The 21,235-nt window shown below is 46.5% G+C and overlaps 1 protein-coding gene across 1 annotated transcript in view; it reads left to right on the top strand.

Annotated features, from left to right (window-relative positions):
* LOC311132181 (SLAM family member 8-like) overlaps window positions 1–21,235 on the top strand; it is a 99,843-nt gene that overhangs the window by 65,556 nt on the left and 13,052 nt on the right. The window contains exons 2-4 of the mRNA XM_084165400.1: window positions 7,828–8,130; window positions 8,381–8,650; window positions 8,824–8,931. Of these exons, the coding sequence (XP_084021526.1) occupies window positions 7,828–8,130; window positions 8,381–8,650; window positions 8,824–8,931 (681 nt within the window). The remainder of the gene's footprint in view (window positions 1–7,827; window positions 8,131–8,380; window positions 8,651–8,823; window positions 8,932–21,235) is intronic.

Consider the following 21,235-nt stretch of genomic DNA (forward strand, 5'->3'; position numbering starts at 1 on the left):
GTAATGTGACAAATACAATTTGATTTGATATGATTTGATATCCTGTCTGCAGGAGTTCTGAGGAGCTGGTCAGTACTGGTACTGTGTATCACTTCCTTTTAATATTGAAATGTGGACATGCAAGTCTATGATGGCAAAGGGATCTTCCAAGTAAGCAAAGGTCAGACTCATGGGCCAGGGTCTGGTATTTACAAGGAAACAATATTGAATATTTATATTACTGTGTTGAATTCCAGGTAGTAACCTACGTATGCATGATTACCAGTTCTCCCATATTGCCTCCTCATTCTAAAGATAGGTCATGCCGAATAATTACATTAGTGGTGTATGACTATTTTCAGTATCCCTGCATGGTCTAGAAGGTCACTGTTCCAGTTAGGGGGTTTCTGTATCTATGTGTTTATGTCTATGTGGTCAGACAGACAGCCAGCAGCCAGGTCATTGTCACTGCTCCTGAGAAACAGAAACTGGAAATGACATCACCACAAGATGTTACCTGAACCCCCCCCCCCCTCTCGCTCGCTCTCTCTCTCTCAGTGCATGCTGGGTATTTTTTGGAGTTTGAGTGTTTGGTGTGGAGGGCTTGTCCTAACTAATTTGTTGTTTCTTTCCTTGTTTTCTCTTTTCTGTGGTGGAGGGTTTGTTTTAGTGGTGCCGACTGTTTTTTATTTTTCAAAGTTAGAGAGGAAGAGGACAGAGGTTTAGTTTCCTGGGGTTTTGAACGGTGAGGTGTGAGCGATGGCTTCGCAGCCTAGCGCGGAGGAGACGCTGTCGTTACGGCATGGATTCAGGTGTGTTCCCGATAATGGAATTAAGGTGGAGGTTCTGCTCGCGGTCGGCGAACAGGTAGGAGCTGAATTTATACATTCCGCGTCCAGAATGAACAAAGCTGTGGTTGTGTTCATGAAAAGAGCAAATTTGGTGGGTAGGCTCATTTCAAGCGGAATATTTGTAAAGGATGTGTTGGTGCCAATTTCTCCTCTTTCTACCCCTTCGACCAGGGTGGTAGTTGCAAATGTGCCTCCGTTTATTATGGATGATCAAATCAGGAAGGAGTTGAGTCGTTTTGGTAAGTTTGCTAGTGGTTTTCGTCTACTGTCGGCAGGTTTTCAGGCAGATGCCGTCAAGCACATTGTTTCATTCCGGAGGCAAGTGTTCATGTTTCTGAACAACAATGAGCAACAGTTAAATGTGCACTTTAAAGTGAGGCATGGGGATGGGCTCTACGCAGGTTTTGCCAGCACAGATAGTCTACGGTGTTTTGAGTGTGGGGATTTGGGGCATAAGAGCTTTGCGTGCCCACATAAAGGCCGTAGACAAGGTGAGGGTTCAAGCACCAGTGGGGGAAATCGAGGTCAACGTGCAGGGGGCCATGAGACACAGGCAGCAGAGGCTGGGCCTAGTCATGCTATAGATGGTGGTGTAGATGAGACTGGGTCTAGTCATGCTATAGATGGTGGTGTAGATGAGGCTGGGTCTAGTCGTGTGATGGAAGGTGGTGTAGCTGAGGCTGGGTCTAGTCATGTTATGGAGTGTGGTGTAGATGAGGCTGCGTCTAGTCGTGTTATGGATGGTGGTGTAGATGAGGCTGGGCCTAGTCAGGTTATGGATGGTGGTGTAGATTAGGCTGGGTCTAGTCAGGCTATAGATGGTGGTGTAGATGAGTCTGGGTCTAGTCAGGTCATGTTAGTGGATGAGGAGAGTGTAGTGGGGAAGGGTAAGCGACTAGGAGGAGTGGAGGAGGGTGTCAAGCGGAAGAGGAAAAAGGGGGAGAAGAAAGGAGGTGGGAGGGCAGAGGCTGGTGTGATGAAAGGCACCAAGGAACCTTTGCCTGGTGCTGGGGGGGAGGCCCCGACTAGAGAGGAAGGGCAGGTGGTCAGGTTGCCTGGTGCTGGGGGGGAGGCCCTGACTAGAGAGGAAGGACAGGTGGTCAGGTTGGGAGATGGAGATGAGGAGGAGGAGGAGGAAGGTGAGTCAGACTCCTCCTCAATGGGTCCAGAGCTGACAGCCAGTCAGTCAGAGGGGTCAAAGTACACGGTGACGGACCAGTCAAGGTTCCTGAAGGAGACTAAGAGGGGAAGAAGTTAATCTTGAGGCTTTTTTTTGCGATCCGGGAAAGTTTGTAAGATCAGTGCAACATGCAATGAAAAATGAGGGGCATGGTGTCCTCTCACCCAGGAAACGGTTTAGGTTAAGGAAGTGGGTCACAACTGTGCGTAAAGGTCTACCTTCAGACACTGTTTAGATAAACGTTTTCTTTCTGGCACTGGAGCTTTTTGAGCTTTCTTTGCTGGCTTTTCTCCCACTTCTTGTGAAGACTCTTTGGGTAGGCTCGCTTAATATTAATGGCGCCAGAGATGCGGGAAAGAGGAGTGTGTTGGGTGAATATGTAAAACAAAAAAAAGTACAAGTGTTGTTTCTGCAGGAGACGCATAGCGATGTGGTGAATGAAGTTGATTTGAGGCTCTGGTGGAAAGGGGCAAGTGTGCTGAGCCATGGGACAAATGTTAGTGCAGGGGTGGCAGTCCTTTTTGTACCGGGTCTGTCTGTAAAAATGTGCTCCTCAAAAGAGGTGTGTACAGGTAGACTGCTTGTAGTAAAGGCAGAAATTAACAACAGGGGTTTTGTCTTTATAAATGTCTATGCGCCCAACACAGGGAGAGAGAGGGGGCTTCTATTTGGGTGTCTTAGAAAGGAACTCTCACAGGTAGCACCTGAGGAGACGCTGGTGGTCGGCGGGGACTGGAACTGTACGATGGATTTTACGAAAGATGGAAATGGGGAGGAGCCTCATTCAGGCTCAGTGGGGGTGTTAAGGGACATTATTAATCAATTTGACCTAGTTGATGTTTGGAGAACTAGACATCCCAACACAAGACAATATACCTGGGTGAAGGTCTTTGGGGCTAGGGTGAGTGAAGCCCGGCTTGATCGATTGTACATGTCCAGGAATCAGAGCAATAGGCTGTTGGGCGCTACCATTCTCCCGGTGGGTTTTTCGGATCATCACATAACCATGGCTCGGCTGTCTATTTCACCAGGGCCTCGGCAGGCATCCTATTGGAAGTGTAATGTAAAGCTCTTACAAGATGCCACTTTTTGCTCAGGTTTCCAGACTTTTTGGGAAAGGTGGGGGCAGCGAAGAGAGGAGTACGAGTCTCTGAGTCAATGGTGGGATGTGGGAAAAGTCCAAATTCGGCTTTTCTGCCAACAGTATACAGCTCTGTCATCCTCAGAGGCTAGGAGAGTATTGGGCGAACTCGAACGTAGTATTAGTGAGATGGAGGTAGAGCTGGTGGGGCAAGGCAATGTAGGCCTCCAGGCTAATCTAGCTGAACTACATAGGGACCTGGGCAGTTTTTTCCAGGTTAAAGCAATGGGAGCACTTGTAAGAGCTAGGTTCTCCATGCTCAAGGAGATGGATGCTCCCAGCTCCTCCTTCTTTGGTTTGGAAAGACAGAGCGGTGAAGCCAAGGGTATGCATTGTCTACGGCTTTCGATGGACTCCCAGTGGAGTTTTATAAAAAATTCTGGGGAATAATTGGACTGGACTTCTTTTGCGTGTTGCGTGAATGCGTCGGGGTAGGAGAGTTGCCGATGAGCTGCCGGCGGGCGGCTCTGACTCTCCTGCCCAAAAAAGGGGACTTGTGTGAACTGGAGACCTGTGGCATTGCTCTGTGCGGAATACAAGATATTTGCCAAGGTCCTCGCTAACAGAATAAAGTCCCATCTGGACTCTATAGTACACAAGGACCAGACATATTGCATACCAGGACGCTTAATCACGGACAACTTGTTCTTAATCAGGGACATGTTGGACTTGTCGAGAAGTTCTAATGTGAACTTTGGTCTGGTCTCTTTAGATCAAGAGAAGGCTTTTGATAGAGTGGACCATGAGTATCTGTTTAATGTGATGTCTGTGTTTGGGTTTGGGGAAAGGTTTTTGGCCTATGTGAAGATGTTGTATGCTGGGGCATCATGTATGATTAAGGTGGGAGGGGGGCTCAGTAGGCCAGTCTGGGTGAGGCGGGCATTAGACAAGGATGCCCTCTATCAGGGCAGTTATATACACTAGCCATTGAGCCTTTTTTGGGCCTGGTACGCAGGAGACTGAAGGGAGTGTGCTGGATAGGCACAGCAGTGTCAGCGTATGCAGATGACGTTTCTGGGATGGTCAGGATATGCAGGCACTAGAGAATAGTCTGAAGGTGTACGAGGGAGCTTCGTCAGCTAAGGTAAACTGGGGAAAGAGCAAAGCTCTGTTATGTGGGGCATGGGGGGATAGGGCCCCTCCTCTGCTTCCAGGGGGGTTGCAGTGGGGTTGTGAAGGGCTTAAAATATTGGGGGTGTACCTGGGCTCGGAGAGGTGGGTCAGGAAGAACTGGGAGGGGCTGTCACAGGCAGTGGTGTCAAGACTGGCCAGGTGGAGGTGGCTCCTGTCCCAAGTGTCATATAGAGGGAGGGTGCTGATAATCAACAACCTGGTGGCATCTTCCCTGTGGCATAAACTGGCTGTCCTCAACCCCCCCGCCAGGGTGCTCGCAGACCTGCAACGCAAGCTGGTGGATTTCCTCTGGTCGGGCCATCACTGGCTGAGGGCGGCAGTGTTGTATATGTCCGTAAATGAAGGAGGACAGGGCCTGGTGGAACTGGAGAGCAGGGTGGCTGCATTCCGACTAAAGGTGGCACAGAGACTGCTGTACCATACTGATGTCGGATGGAGGGAGCCATAATGCGCGCTGCTGAGGAGAGCTGGCGGATTAGGGTTGGACCGGCAGCTATTCCTCATGAGGCTGGAGGGGCTGAGTACAGCAGGACTCTCAGATTTTTACTCTGCGGTGCTGAGGGCCTGGCAGCTACTAAGGCCCACACGAGAAGGGGGTGTGGAGCCTGGGCTGTGGGTGTGGGAGGAGCCTATCTTCCACATTCCAGTCATCCTTTTGAGATCGGTTCAGTCAGCCACCCTGAAGAGGCGACTGATGGCAGCGGGATTACCTATGCTGGGTGACCTGCGACTGCTGGGAGATGATGGATGGAAAACCCCAGAAGTCCTAGCAAAACAAACAGGACTGACGTCTCTTAGGCTGCTGACTGGGGACTAGCAAGGGGGTCTGGAGGACTTGTTAGATTTTAACACTCCGAGCCTGGGGAGTTTGTGGGGGTGGGAGGTAAAGCCCTCTACAACCTCTGCATTGAGGTAAGGAACATTAGGAGGCAGGGGGCATGTGGGGCGGAGAGTATGGTGGGTTTTACATGGAGGGGGCTCTACAAACTCCCAGTACCAAAGAGGTCAGGGGACCTCCAGTGGAGGGTTTTACATGGAACCCTGGCCACTAACAGCTCTCTCTCTCTCTCTCTCTCTCTCTCTCTCTCTCTCTCTCTCTCTCTCTCTCTCTCTCTCTCTGTCTCTGTCTCTGTCTCTGTCTCTGTCTCTGTCTCTGTCTCTGTCTCTGTCTCTGTGTGCGTGTGCAGGTAGCTTAGTGGTTAAGAGCATTGTGCCAGTAACCGAAAGGTCGCTGATTCTAATCCCCGAGCCGACTAGGTGAAAAATCTGTCGATGTGCCCTTGAGCAAGGCACTTAACCCTAATTGCTCTGGATAAGAGCGTCTGCTAAATGACGTAATGGTAGGAAACACACGCTCCAAAACCACCACCACCAGACTGATCAACACAGTGACAGACCCCAAACACACCCACACCTCATCGTCTAACTCTCAAACTGAGTGAAGGGTTATTTTCAGAGAGCAACTATAGAATGTGACTTCTTTTTCAACTAACATACAGGAATTGTTTTATAGAACAGCAGCCCTCATCAAAAGGAAGTATCTGCTCTTTCTCTACTCTTTCTTCTCTGTGTGTTTTGGTTAGTCAACTGCTAGCTATCAGTGACAGTGATAGATGAGGACATACAGCCAGAGGAAACAGTCATACAACGCCTTAAAGAGATGTCTGGTGGTCCCTTCTCCTGCTTCTATAAACAGAGAATACTCCTTCTCCTACTCTCCAACCTAAAAAGGTTTCTCTTAAAACTCCCTAGTGTATTGATGGATTTGATATGGTTAGGTACACCATTCCATTCCACAAGTGTTTTAAGGAGAGAGCTTTTTCCAGCCATGCTCCTACAGTGCAGCAGTCTGATATTGGTAACATTAACTCTGGTGTGATGGCTATGAGAGTCTACTGAAATTAAAATAACCAGACAGGTAACTGGGGGCAAGGTCATGTCTCACTTTAAAAACCATCAACAGTTTGATCTGCACAACCACCAGATCAACTGGAAGCCAGCTCAGTTCCCTGAAATGATTAGGACCAATGTGCGTCCCAATGGCTGAGCTTCAGTATAATTCTCATTAGTTTGTTTTGGGTCGTTTGAAGTTTGTCCTTCAGATTTTGTGATACGCCTCTGAACCATGAGATAGAAGCATAGCCATAGTGGCACTGTATCAGAGATGTTTCCAGGGTCCTCATACTCTCTGTATACAGGAACTTGGCTACCTTGCCAGGAACTTTGTCCTGGAGTGAACCTACCCAATGACCTTCAGAGCCATAAGTTCACATGTCATGTGTTGGTCCAGTTCACATTCCGGTGTATGTAACAGAGCATTTTTCCTTCACCGCTACACCATTAAACTTGACTGAGAAGTTGGAAGAGTTTCTCACTTTGTGTTTGGAACCAAAAAGGATACTTTCTGTCTTGCCTAAATGGATAACCACTTACTGACTTTAGTCAGTTGGCTGCTTAGGGTCTTTTCAACGGTCTCCTTAGTCTAATGTGACACCAAAGGGTAGAATCATCCTCACACAGGATCTATTGCATGTGCTTTCTTACATGATAACTCTAGGAAAACCGTTAGCTTTCTCTAAATTCATTGTTGGTCTTTGCATGGTGTGTGTTGACTGTAGAATGCCTAGTCATCAGTGATTGGTTGAATATCTCGAAACGTTTGCTTTATTACTGTGTGATAACACCTACATAATACCTATATTCAGCAACATATCATGATGTATTGATTCTGCAGTTTTGAATGTGCCAAAGGTGTGGTTGGTTCAGCAGCTGTTGCAGTGCTTCTAGAACGGAAAAGAAATTAAGACCCTGTGCTAAATGCATGTCACTCATTACAATTAAGGCAAAACGGGACTGTATGGAATGATTTTTTCTATTACATAATAAGATAAACTGCAGGACTAGGACAACTGCAGTTATGCCCTAAATACCACACTTCATTGAGCTGTAACTTTATTTTGTCTTAATTCATGACAGAGCTGTTTTTGTGTAAGGGTATATAATACCTTATTTCAGACTGACATGTATTTATAATGTATTTATAATGTCGCCCATGCAGTATATGATGCATTGGTGGTGAGTAATTACACAGTAACCACAGTGTGATTTGTACTTGAGCTGAGGAGGAGTTATCAGATCCACCCCCACTTCTCTTTTCCTGTCATCTCATCCTGTTCTGCTGAATGTGGGGGAGGAGTGGACTTTAATGAAGTAAAATAGGACCCACACACTCAGATACGTACAGATAGAAAGTGCAAATATGTGTAGTGCCATTTACAGTATAAATGACACCTGGAAAAGCACTATATAAATCCAATCCATTATTATCTATTAATTAATTGTGTAACACTTTGCATTGCAGTGTATTATTGTTTAATTATTCATGTAGGCACACTGTAACAAATATTACAACTTAACAATGAGTAATTACAATACTTGCTACACAATACTTACATTAATAATTATACAGTGAAAAGATCATTGTAATATAGTATGCAACCATTGATTGATGTCAGAATAACATATATATTTGTGTTTTTCAGGTGTGGGTGTTCCTCTGTTCATCAACAAGACAGTGGGGGACTCCGTGGAGCTGCTGGCAGGCTTAGAGAGGGGACATTTCAAATCATTGCAGTGGAAGTATAGAGGAAAGGATATTGTAGAAGTCAACTCAGAAGGTGTATATTCACCTGGATCCCAGTTTGAGGGGAGACTAAAGATGAACAACAAAAACTTTAGTTTAACGGTCAGAGAACTGCCACTGCAAGACTCAGGGGATTTTCTAGTTACAGGCGAAGGGGACAAAGGTCAGATTGGCGGTAGGACCATCACTCTGAAGGTCAACGGTAGGCTGTTATCACCTTTTTGCATCCTATTTTGATATCATTCTAATTTATATCCATGACCACGGCTGATGATCTTTAAACTATAATGAAGATTTGTTGGTTTTATACTGACCTTACTCACCATGCTTTGATACATTTCCATCACATTAACAAGTTTTATCCTCTGTCGTCTTTCTCCTGGTGGTATGGCTATGGTAGGGATCATTTAGAAGACTGATTATGTGTCTCTATCTCTCTCCTGGTTGGTCAAAGCCTATATCCAAGGTGGTGATCCAGACAGACATCATGCTATTGGCCAACCACTCCTGTACGGTGCGGCTGGTGTCCAACGTGTCCTGCTACTCCAACCTTACATACACCTGGGAGAGAGACAACGAGATGTACGGGGACGCCCAGCAGATTCACCTCTCTCTTCTTCCTGCAGAGAGAGACATCAGTGTAACGTGCAACGCCTCCAACCTAGTCAGTTGGAAATCTGTCTTTGCGATAGTAAAGGGTGGTAATGACAAAACCGCCCCAGGTACCTAGATATCATAATAATCCCTTCCATACACTTTTCAGTGTGCTTATACGCTTATGTTGTCAAATAAAATATATAATGCTTGTGATTACATTGGAAGTGTATGATATAGAGCCATTTAGTCTTTATCATATTGTATAGTCTAATCATTTGTGTTGTACAATATGTGACAGTGTTGGCATGGTATGCCATCTACATCAGAGTATCAGTAGGAGGCGCTGTGGTGCTGATCCTCACTGTAGCTGTGGCAGTGTGCTACTGCAGGGGCCGCAGTAACCCAGATATGTACTGCTTAGGGCCCTTAACTATACTTAAAGTTAAATTTCAGGTGGATCTAGAAATATTCTTCAGATGATATTATTGATTTGTATTTGAATATTGAATTTGAATGTCTGTTATTGAATGGAAGACTATGTAGTCTACTTTGATAATTGTCTATACCTTTCTTGATGCTGAAACAGTTTTTTCTTGATTATCTGTCACATGTAGCCGCAGACTCTGTATGACAAGATCGCATTTGGACGCCCAGAGCCCCCCACCTCTCCCTACCAGAAAGTACTGTGAGCTGAACAGGATGTGGTCAAAGGCTGGGCCTTTCATAGATATAGAACACTCTGCATCCTCTGCATCTTGCATGTGAATATTCTGTAGTTAGGCCAAGATGTTACTGGTTAATTTAATCACGACCTACACTATTTGCTTACTTTTTCATGACTGTAATCTTCTCCCTTTGTTGATTCTCATATATACAGTGTATCATAAGGCCTTATGTCTTTCTTTGAGGGTCTAGTTACAATTAGGAGATTCTGAAATGTGTAACATGCAGTTGTAGGAGTGGTGATCAAACAAGCTCATATGTCGAATTTCTATTTTCTTGATTAAAGAGAAGAGTTGTAGATAATAGTATGACATTGAATTGTGAGAATGATTTATGCCTGTGAGTAGAAAGTATACTATTTTGCATTAGGATTAAGTGCTTGCCAGGCATCAATGAGGTTGTAATCACAGAGTATATGCTGGAGAGCCTTGGTTGCGTGTGGATTGTTGTTGGTCTTATTTGATTTGTCCGCATGTCCAAAATGGTATGCATGTCTGCCCCAATATCCAGATGGAATTCAGTTAATTCTAAAAAAAAAAAAAATATGCTGTTCACAGAATAAAAAAAAATATTCTACCTTTTTGCATAGCTTGAGTGCCTTGTATTTAGAGTGCATTGTAGTTACCTCCCATGACTGTATTTGTTAGCCACAGAGACATGGTTGTTGTATTGAATAGTTTTCAGTACTGTAGCCTTCACCAAGTGAGTGTCTAAGTGAATGTTACCTTTAAAATTAAACTCATTATGACAACACATTACATATATCATAAAACCTTTGAGGGCCTAGTTACACCCTAACACACTGGTCTGAAACTCCTGGTTTACAGACCACATCAAGCCTGCAAGTCACATTATGCTGGCTTGGAAAGCGATGTGTAATTCCTATTGGAATCCAGCCAGAGTTAGGATATCTAACTATTTGAACTTTTAATCACACGCAACCTGCATTCAGAATGACTGTTGGGGTAGGGAAGATTGATTACTGAGCCTGCCTAAATTATATAAACTGGAACAGCCATATCTGTAATGTGTGAAATAAATCGAACTACTAACAGATTGGATTAGTTTGATTGGTTGATTAATCTTATGCTACACAAACATAGATAACATACATTTTTCTAAAGTACATGCAAATACGCAGGTATTGAGACAAACCATTCTGAAAATCAACCTGCAAGAGAGCATGCTGGAATAATGATCATGATAATGATTGCCGTGGTTTTGAGTTGTTTTCAGCAAACAGGAATTTGTAATTTTACTCAACAAGCTTATTCAAATACAACTGACTTCAAGCAGAGTTTGTTGATTGAAGACACTAACACATTGGCTCAAATTCTTGTCCTTTTTAAGTCCACTCAACTTGCATAATAACGCTAATTAATCAGTTGGTTAAGTTTGATTTTATCTAGAGCGCAGTGAATTAAATTAAAAGGCTGAGGAACTTTACATTAGGGCACTTGTTTGTCATAGTTGAGTGGTCATGGTTTGCTGTCTTCGTCTTTAGCAGTGTGTGTTTGTGAAAGAGGGCACTGTGTGAAGCTGTCTTTTCCCTCTGTGATCAGAGAGAGACAAATAGAGAATGGTTGTAGTCATATGCAAAAACCGGTGAAAGCATAGTTGCTGGGATGATAAGTACACATGAAAAGGTGTGCAGGGATTTACGTCCTTTTCAGAGAGAAGAATGACAATATTCTTTCAGCATACAAATTCTGTAGTTCACTTATTAATTTCTCTTTTACATTCAATCTATCACTGTGATCACTACTTTCTTGGGTTATGACTTTGAACAGTTGACAGACCTACCTTGTTTGTGCTGTAACTCAAGAACATCTACATGCAGTTGACCTCCAAATAGCTACAACATAAACCAAATGATAAATGTGCCATGAAGTCAAACCTTTGACACCTCTCCTAGTGACATTAAAGATTGGACTGAAAATGTCAACATGACCAGGTATGGTATATGCAATATCGACTTCACTTTTTGCACAAATATGTTATTATCCACAAAATTCCTTCCTCAGATATATACAATAGTTCTCTCTTCCACCCACAGAAAGACCACAGTGTTGTGTCCATTTATTTTACAGTAAGAGGAAGTTGTGTAAAGATGAACATGACATCAGATTCTATTTTTTTCTGTTTCTCTTTAAGCATCTGTACCTTTCTAATTCGGTCAAAGCCCCTTTAACAAAATCTCTATGCACCATAGTGCTGTCAGTCTTCTGTAAAACACATACAGATTGGACTTCTACTGATATGAACCCATACAGAAGTGGTCCATGTCTGTACTAATATGATATTATTATTATTATTATATGACATAGAGAGAGGAAGGAATAATACTGGGCAGACCCAGTAGACTGAGGGGTTATGTTGTTGCTATGTGACCAATGACCATATTAGCTTCAATATTGTGATCCACAAGAATGTGGAGTAGTTACAGGCCTGTCCTGAAGGGGGCGATAAGAAACCCCAGATGTTTACCTTGTTTCTTCACGCAGAGTGTCTCACTCTACACTCTACAACAAACCACTTAGATATTTTTAAAGGTAAATCGTTTAAATATATATATTCATGTATTCAACATGTAATGATTTGAAGCAAAATGAAACTCTACACTTTAACCTGGAAATCCAGTTCCCCAGTTACAGCTTTGAAACTCCTCCCATCTCTGGTCAGTGGTAATAAATTCCGCTTAGCTCTGCCACTGATGTACACACACACAAACCACACAACACACACACACAAAAACACGATACAGTACATGAACAATAACCCTGAGGCACATCACATAAACAGACAAATTGAAATACAACCATAAACAACACAATAACAAACATATCTATGTAGACAGTATCTAACTAAACGTATTCCTCATAATTGAGGGGGTGGCAGAAGATGTCCATTTCCATTGTGGAACAACTGAGGTTAGCTGGCTAGGCTTGCCACCTGACAGCTGAGCAAAGGTTTGAGGGGAGGCCTACACTATCTATCTATCTATCTATCTATCTATCTATCTATCTATCTATCTATCTATCTATCTATCTATCTATCTATATATCTATCTATCTGTGCATGGTGCAGCATAAAACAAACATCTACACATTCTGATATAAAACCACAAGCTCTGATCTCATCAATTCAGGTCTCTAAGGAGCGAGTGTGAGACCATGTAGCCAACCATAAGGAGAAGTTGGTCAGAATATAAACACGCTATCAACTGCTACTATTTTTTCTCACAATCTTTTGACATTTCTCTTGACTCTTTCTCTCTCTGTTTTTCTGTGTGACGGTGAAGAGGTGTGATCTAAGCAGACTGTCATCATATAGGAAGTAGAGTGGTTTGTCAGAAGGACTGTATTTGTATAGAAAGTAACTTGTCTGTGTGGACAGAATGGAGCACACCTTGCTCTGTTTGCTACTATGTACAGCGCATTCAGAAAGTATTCAGACCCCTTGACTTTTTCACATTTTATTACGTTACAGCCTTATTCTAAAATTGATTATATTGTTGTTTTTTCCTCATCAATACCCCTTAATGACAAAGCAAAAACAGGTTTAGACATTTTTACACATTTATTAAAAATAAAAAATGGAAATATCACATTTACATAACTATTAAGACCCTTTAATCAGTACTTTGTTGAAGCACCTTTGGCAGCAATTACAGCCTCGAGTCTTCTTGGGTAAGACGCTACAAGCTTGGCACACCTGTATTGGGGAGTTTCTCCCATTTTTCTCTGCGGATCCTCTCAAGCTCTGTCAGGTTGGATGGGGAGCGTCGCTGCACAGCTATTTTCAGGTCTCTCCAGATATGTTAGATCGGGTTCAAGTCCGGGCTCTGGCTGGGCCACTCAAGGACATTCAGAGACTTGTCCTGAAGCCACTCCTGCGTAGTCTTGGTTGTGTGCTTAGGGTCATTGTCCTTTTGGAAGTTGAACCTTCGATCTGGAACAGGTTTTTCAACAAGGATCTCTCGGTACTTTGCTCCGATCATCTTTCACTCAATCCTGACTAGTCTCCAAGTCCCTGCCGCTGAAAAACCAGGCCAGTACCATAAAGGCCTGATTGGTGGAGTGCTGCAGAGATGGTTGTTGCTTGGTGCGAGGAGCAGGAACAGGCCGGGCCGGACTGGCGACGCGCACCACCAGCTTGGTGTGAGGAGCAGGAACAGGCCGGGCCGGACTGGCGACGCGCACCACCGGCTTGGTGCGGGGAGCAGGAACAGGCCGGGCCAGACTGGCGACGCGCACCACCAGCTTGGTGCGGGGAGCAGGAACAGACCGGGCCAGACTGGCGACACGCACCACCGGCTTGGTGCGGGGAGCAGGAACAGGCCGGGACGGACTGGCGACGCGCACCACCTGCTTGGTGCGTAGAGCAGGAAAGACCTCAATCCTATAGAAAATGCGTGGGCAGAACTGAAAAAGCGTGTGCGAACAAGGAGGCCTACAAACCTGACTCAGTTACACCAGCTCTGTTAGGAGGAATGGGCCAAAATTCACTCAACTTATTGTGGGAACTTGTGGAAGGCTACCCGAAACGTTTGACCCAAGTTAAACAATTTAAAGGCAATGCTACCAAATACTAATTGAGTGTATGTAAACTTCTGACCCACTGGGAATGTGATGAAAGAAATAAAAGTTGAAATAAATAATTCTCTCTGCTATTATTCTGACATTTCACATTCTTAAATAAAGTGGAGATCCTAACTGACCTAAAACAGGGAATTTTTACTATGATTAAATGTCAGGAATTGTGAAAAACTGAATTTAAATGTATTTGGCTAAGGTGTACTTAAACTTCAGACTTCAACTGTATAACTATAAGTTTGAGTCTTTCTCTTTGTCTCAAACCTGCAGCCTTCATTGTCTTTCAGAATAAGACCCAACAGAACTCAACACTTTACATCAAAGTCTCTCTCACTGAGCTGTAAGGAGAAGGGAAACTCTACTGGATGGAGACTGAAGAGATACAGAGAGAGAGGAGTGGAGTCAGGGTGTGGCTCTAACTGGGGATCAATAGCAGGGTCCACATGTACCATCAGGTCCACACTTGAAAAGGACAGTGGAGTGTACTGGTGTGAGTCTGCATCAGGAGAGTACAGTAATGCTGTCAACATCACAGTGGCTGGTACGTCTATTGTACAACATTCACTAACCTTTTTTACATTTCAATGTATGATAATGATGTTCATTTCTGAAACTGAATGTATGTATCTCATACAAAATGCAATCTCATAAGACGTTAATATATTGTGTGTGATTACTCCTGATTTAAAGTTGTATTTATATATTATGTTACACAGCTTGTGCTGTGATCCTGGAAAACCCTGCCTATCCCATGACTGAGGGAGACTCTGTGACTCTGCTCTGTACAAATAGATATCAGGAAACAAACCCAAACCCCAAGGTTGATTTCTACAAAGATGGAGTACTCATCAGGAATGAGACCACATGAGAGATGACCATTCCTGCAGTATCCAAGTCAGGTGAAGGCATCTATAAATCTAATAAAGGAGAGTTACCATAGAGCTTGGTGACTGTGAGAGGTGAGAAACGGTTATGATCACATTACCTTTTCATAATATCTGTGGTCATCAGTGATTTGTATTGTTAAAAAGCATACTGTAGGTTTGGAGTTGCAAGCTCAGGCTGGTCATCTGATCTCAAGGAAGATTTCAAATATATAATGTATCTACAGAATTGTTTCACTTTGTCCACTACTTTATTTATTTTCTATAACTACCTCAGTCTGATGGTGATTTGCTGTTTTCTCTCCAGGCATAACTCCTGGACCCTCTACATCAGTCCTAGTAGTAGTGGTTGTGGGCCTGGTTGTTGCTGGTGTTCTACTGGCCATTCTCCTGGTACTGGTACCAGGTGAAACTTTTATCCATTCTCATTTAACTTTTTAGTTCATGTTTAGGAGAAAAATGTCTGAACAACCTGGACCCCCAACAGGACCAAGGATCTACCCAGGGCCAGGCTCCTGATGCTGGGTATACACGTCTGCAGCATGGTCAGTCTCTCAGCCCAGATCACTATCACTCTCCTCTCTCTGTAACTTCATCCACTGACTTTTCACCATCCACTTTGTATACAACATGTTACTGTACTCTATGTCCCTAGGCAATCTGAGGGATAACCAACCAATTAATATTTCTCTCTCTTCTTTGACCAACAGGTGGCGCTAACATCTATGATACAATCACTCCCTCAGACAATTATGAAAATGGTACTGTATACTGTATGTTAAATTTAGCATGAACACAGTATAGAGTTGTTGTTGCAGTTGTTCTTCATATGTTTAATATGACTAGCATACTAAGGTAGTTAGTTGTAGTTAGGTATTGTATTTATTATAGGTTAGTATTGTTGTTATTGTAGGTTTCCGTAGGTAATTGTAGGTTAGTATCGAAGCACGAGGCTAGCTAGCTAGCGGGTAGCTACTGGTAACGATTAGCAACGGTGGAGAGCTGTTTCCAATGTTAATGTGCTGCTACCCAACGTTTACTTTTGCTGCGTTATGCGTTATGAAAGGAACTAGACACGGACATGAATTATCTGTTTAGTGTGCTAACACACTCTTGGCAGTTTGTTGTAACCAAGTATTGGTGCTAAATTGTGTGTTAATGGATGCTAGCTTGCTAGTTAGCTACGGCGTCATAGCTAGGTATCGTGGGTTGTTGTGGGTAGTTACTGTAGGTTGGCAGTGTCTTCGGCCGGGCCGGCTGTAGCACGAAGCGAGCTAACTAGCCGTTTTTCGAACAGAGTCAGAGTCAACACAGTAGCCATTGTGTGCCGGGTGTAGCACGAAGCTAGCTAGCTAGCCGTTCTTCAAACAAAGTCAACACAGTGGCCATTGCTAGCTACCCAACACGACCAGCTAACTGTACTGTAGTAGCTAAATACAATATACTTGTCCTAGCTAGCCAACGTTGAATCATTGCTGCGTCATGAAAGGAACTTGACACAGACACGAATGATCTGTTTAGTGTGTTATCATACTATTGGTGTGTCTTGGCAGTGTCTTCGGCCGTGCCGGCTGTAGCACGAAGCGAGCTAACTAGCCGTTTTTTCGAACAGTCAGAGTCAACACAGTAGCCATTGTGTGCCGGGTGTAGCACGAAGCTAGCTAGCTAGCCGTTCTTCAAACAAAGTCAACACAGTGGCCATTGCTAGCTACCCAACACGTCCAGCTAACTGTACTGTAGTAGCTAAATACAATATACTTGTCCTAGCTAGCCAACGTTGAATCATTGCTGCGTCATGAAAGGAACTTGACACAGACACGAATGATCTGTTTAGTGTGTTATCACACTATTGGTGGTTTGTTGTGACCAAGTGTTTGTGCTAAACTGTGTGTTACTGGATGCTAGCATGCTAGTTAGCTAGTTAACACACTATTGGTGGTTTGTTGTGACCAAGTGTTGGTGCTAAACTGTGTGTTAAACTGTGTGTTATTGGATGCTAGCATGCTAGTTAGCTATGGTGTCATAGTTAGCTAGCTGAATAAAGTGGGTTGAGTCTATTCCTTTAAACATTGAACCGCTGTGGTTCACAACAATTCTGATCTCTAAAGGTGGAAGTTGGGAGAGTTTTTGTTCGGGTGGTTCAGTGAAACAATTTTAGTTTCTGAGGTAGAAGTTTTTGGTGAGGGAGGCCCTGCTCTCTCCTCTCCCAGATGCTTAGCTCATTTCATTCCGATCTCCTCTGCATTTTTGTAGCCATTTGCTACAGCCTGTCAACTATGCCTCTGCCTATCCCTGTTCTCTCCTCTCTGCACAGGCTACACAAACGCACCACACCGCGCGGCTGCTGCCTCTCTAACCTGCTGGTCCCTGCACGCACCCCTCACCTGGAGTTCCAGGTCGCAGGCAGCCTCTGGAACTGCCGTTCTGCTGCCAACAAAGCTGACTTCATCCCAGCCTATGCCAACCTCCAGTCCCTCGACTTCCTGGCGCTGACGGAAACATGGATCACCACTGAAAACACTGCTACTCCTACTGCTCTCTCCTCGTCTGACCATGTGTTCTCGCATACCCCGAGAGCATCTGGTCAGAGGGGTGGTGGTACAGGAATCCTCATCTCTCCCAAGTGGACATTCTCAATTTTTCCCCTAACCCATCTGTCTATCTCCTCATTTGAATTCCATGCTGTCACAGTCACTAGCCCATTTAAGCTTAATATCCTTGTCATCTATCGCCCTCCAGGTTCCCTTGGAGAGTTCATCAATGAGCTTGACGCCTTGATAAGTTCCTTTCCTGAGGATGGCTCACCCCTCACAGTTTTGGGGGATTTCAACCTCCCTATGTCCACATTTGACTCATTTCTCTCTGCCTCCTTCTTTCCACTCCTCTCCTCTTTTGACCTCACCCTCTCACCGTCCCCCCCTACTCACAAGGCAGGCAATACGCTTGACCTCATCTTCACTAGATGCTGCTCCTCTACTAATCTCACTGCAACTCCCCTCCATGTCTCCGACCACTACTTTGTTTCCTTTTCTCTCTCGCTCTCCTCCCACACTACTCACTCTGCCCCTACACAGATGGTAATGCGCCGCCGCAACCTTCGCTCTCTCTCTCCCACTACTCTCTCCTCTTCCATCCTATCATCTCTTCCCTCTGCTCAATCCTTCTCCCTCCAATCTCCTGATTCTGCCTCCTCAACCCTCCTCTCCTCCCTTTCTGCATCCTTTGACTCTCTGTGTCCCCTATCCTCCCGGCCGGCTCGGTCCTCCCCTCCAGCTCCGTGGCTTGATGACTCACTGCAAGCTCACAGAACAGAGCTCCGGGCAGCGGAGCGGAAATGGAAGAAAACTAAACTCCCTGCCGACCTGGCATCTTTTCACTCCCTCCACTCTACATTTTCTTCATCTGTTTCTGCTGCTAAGGCCACCTTCTACCACTCTAAATTCCAAGCATCTGCCTCTAACCCTAGGAAGCTCTTTGCCACATTTTCCTCCCTCCTGAATCCTCCCCCCCCCCCCCCCTCCTCTCTCTCTCTGTGGATGACTTCGTCAACCACTTTGAAAAGAAGGTTGACGACATCCGATCCTCGTTTGTTAAGTCTAATGACACTGCTGGTCCTGCTCACACTGCCCTACCCTATGCTTTGACTTCTTTCTCCCCTCTCTCTCCAGATAAAATCCTGCGACTTGTGACTGCAGGCCGCCCAACAACCTGCCCGCTTGACCCCATCCCATCCTCCCTTCTCCAGACCATCTCCGGTGACCTTCTCCCCTACCTCACCTCGCTGATCAACTCATCCTTGACCGCTGGCCATGTCCCTTCCGTCTTCAAGAGAGCGAGAGTTGCTCCCCTTCTCAAAAAACCAACACTCGACCCCACTGATGTCAACAACTACAGACCAGTATCCCTTCTGTCACACCCTGGCCTTAGTTATCTTTGTTTTCATTAATATTTTAGTTAGGTCAGGGTGTGACATGGTGAAGTATGTGTTTTGGTTTGTCTAGGGGTTTGTAGGTTTAATGGGGTAATGTCTTGTCTAGGTGTTTGTATGTTGATGGCTGCCTAGATTGGTTCTCAATTGGAGACAGCTGTGGTTTATTGTCTCTAATTGGGAGCCATATTTAAGGCAGCCATGGGCATCATGTGTTTGTGGGTAATTGTCTATGTTGAACGTTTGTTGCTTGTCGGTGCACTTACGTTATTTAGCTTCACGGTCGTTTGTTGTTTTCTGTAAGTTTTGGATAGTGTTCGGTTTCGTGTTTTTCTCTCTTCCTTAATAAAGAGATGTATTTTGCACACGCTGCGCCTTGGTCCGCTTCCTCTACCTTAGACGATCGTGACAGAATTACCCACCACCAAAGGACCAAGCAGCGTGTCCAGGAGCCAAGGGTCTGGACATGGGAGGAGATTTTGGAAGGTAAAGGGTCTTGGACTTGGGAGGAAATCCTGGATGGGATGGATCGACGGCCATGGAGTGAAACAGTGGAGAGGCGACTGAGAGAGGAGCAACGGCGTCAGCAGGGCCATCGTCGGAGGGACGAGAGGCAACCCCAAAAAGTTTTTTGGGGGGGGGCACATGGCTTGGGCGGCTGGGCAGCAGGAGGCTGCCACAGGGAGACGTGGAGAGAAGGCTACCGGTTTACGGGAGCCATTGGCGAGTAGAGGGAGGGAAGCAGTTGAGGCACGGCGTAGGAGACTGAGGTGTGTTACCAGTCCGGTCCGGCCCGTTCCTGATCCCCGGTTAAGGCCAGTGGTGTGTGTTCCCAGTACGGACCGGCCTGTTCCTACTCCACGCATCAAGCCCACGGTGTGCGTCGCCAGTCCAGCCCGGCCGGTTCCTGCTCCACGTACTAAGCCTACGGTGTACGTGGCCAGCCCAGCCCGACCTGTTCCTGCTCCACGTACCAGACCCACGGTGTGTGTCGCCAGTCCAGCCCGGCCGGTTCCTGCTCCACGTACTAAGCCTACGGTGTACGTCGCCAGCCCGACCCGGCCTGTTCCTGCCACTCGCACCAAACCTACGGTGCGCGTCGCCAGCCCGGTCCGGCCTGTTCCTGCCACCCGCACCAAGTCTACGGTGCGCGTCGCCAGCCCGACCCGGCCTGTTCCTGCCACTCGCACCAAACCTACGGTGCGCGTCGCCAGCCCGGTCCGGCCTGTTCCTGCTCCCCGCACTAGCCCTGAGATGCGTGTCCTCAGCCCGGGACCACCAGTTCCGGCACCACGCACTAGGCCTTATGTGCGTCCCCAGGGTCCAGCATGCCCTGTTCCTTCTCCCCGCACTAGACCTGAGATGCGTGTCCTCAGCCCGGTACCTCCAGTTCCGGCACCACGCACCAGGCCTATAGGGCGTCTCGGCCGGCCAGAGTCTGCCGTCTGCCTAACGGCGCCTGCACTGCCCATCTGCCCAACGCCGTCTGAACTGTCCGTCTGCCAAGCGCTGCATGAACTGCCCGTCTGTACTGAGCCTGCTAAGCCGCCCGTCTGCCATGAGCCTTCAGAGCCGTCCGCCAGACCGGAGCCGCTAAAGCCTTCCGCCAGACAGGAGCCGCTAGAGCCTTCCGCCAGACAGGATCAGCCAGAGCCTTCCGCCAGACAGGATCAGCCAGAGCCTTCCGCCAGACAGGATCAGCCAGAGCCTTCCGCCAGACAGGATCAGCCAGAGCCTTCTGCCAGACAGGATCAGCCAGAGCCTTCCGCCAGCCATGAGCAGCCAGATCCGTCAGCCAGCCATGAGCAGCCAGATCCGTCAGCCAGCCATGAGCAGCCAGATCCTTCAGCCAGCCATGAGCAGCCAGATCCGTCAGCCAGCCATGAGCAGCCAGATCCGTCAGCCAGCCATGAGCAGCCAGATCCGTCAGCCAGCCATGAGCAGCCAGATCCGTCAGCCAGCCATGAGCCGTCCAGCCAGGATCCGCCAGAGCCGTCCAGCCAGGATCCGCCAGAGCCGTCCAGCCAGGATCCGCCAGAGCCGTCCAGCCAGGATCTGCCAGAGCCGTCCAGCCGGGATCCGCCAGAGCCGTCCAGCCAGGATCCGCCAGCCAGCCAGGATCCGCCAGAGCCAGCCAGCCAGGATCCGCCATTCAGTCCGGTGCTGCCCCTTAGTCCGGTGCTGCCCCTTAGCCCGGTGCTGCCCCTTATCCTGGTGCTGCCCCTTATCCTGGTGCTGCCCCTTATCCTGGTGCTGCCCCTTATCCTGGTGCTGCCCCTTAGTCCGGTGCTGCCCCTTAGTCCGGTGCTGCCTCTTAGTCCGGTGCTGCCCCTTAATCCAGTGGGGTTAAGTTGGAGGGTGGTCATTTGGAGGAGGCTACGAAAGCGGGTAGTGACTATGGTGGGGTGGGGACCACGACCAGTGCCAGAGCCGCCACCGTGGACAGACGCCCACCCAGACCCTCCCCTAGACTTTAGGCTGGTGCGCCCGGAGTTCGCACCTTAAGGGGGGGGTTATGTCACACCCTGGCCTTAGTTATCTTTGTTTTCATTAATATTTTAGTTAGGTCAGGGTGTGACA

Source organism: Coregonus lavaretus (genome assembly GCF_964263955.1).
Source record: "Coregonus lavaretus genome assembly, chromosome: 7".
In the NCBI taxonomy this organism is placed as follows: domain Eukaryota; kingdom Metazoa; phylum Chordata; class Actinopteri; order Salmoniformes; family Salmonidae; genus Coregonus; species Coregonus lavaretus.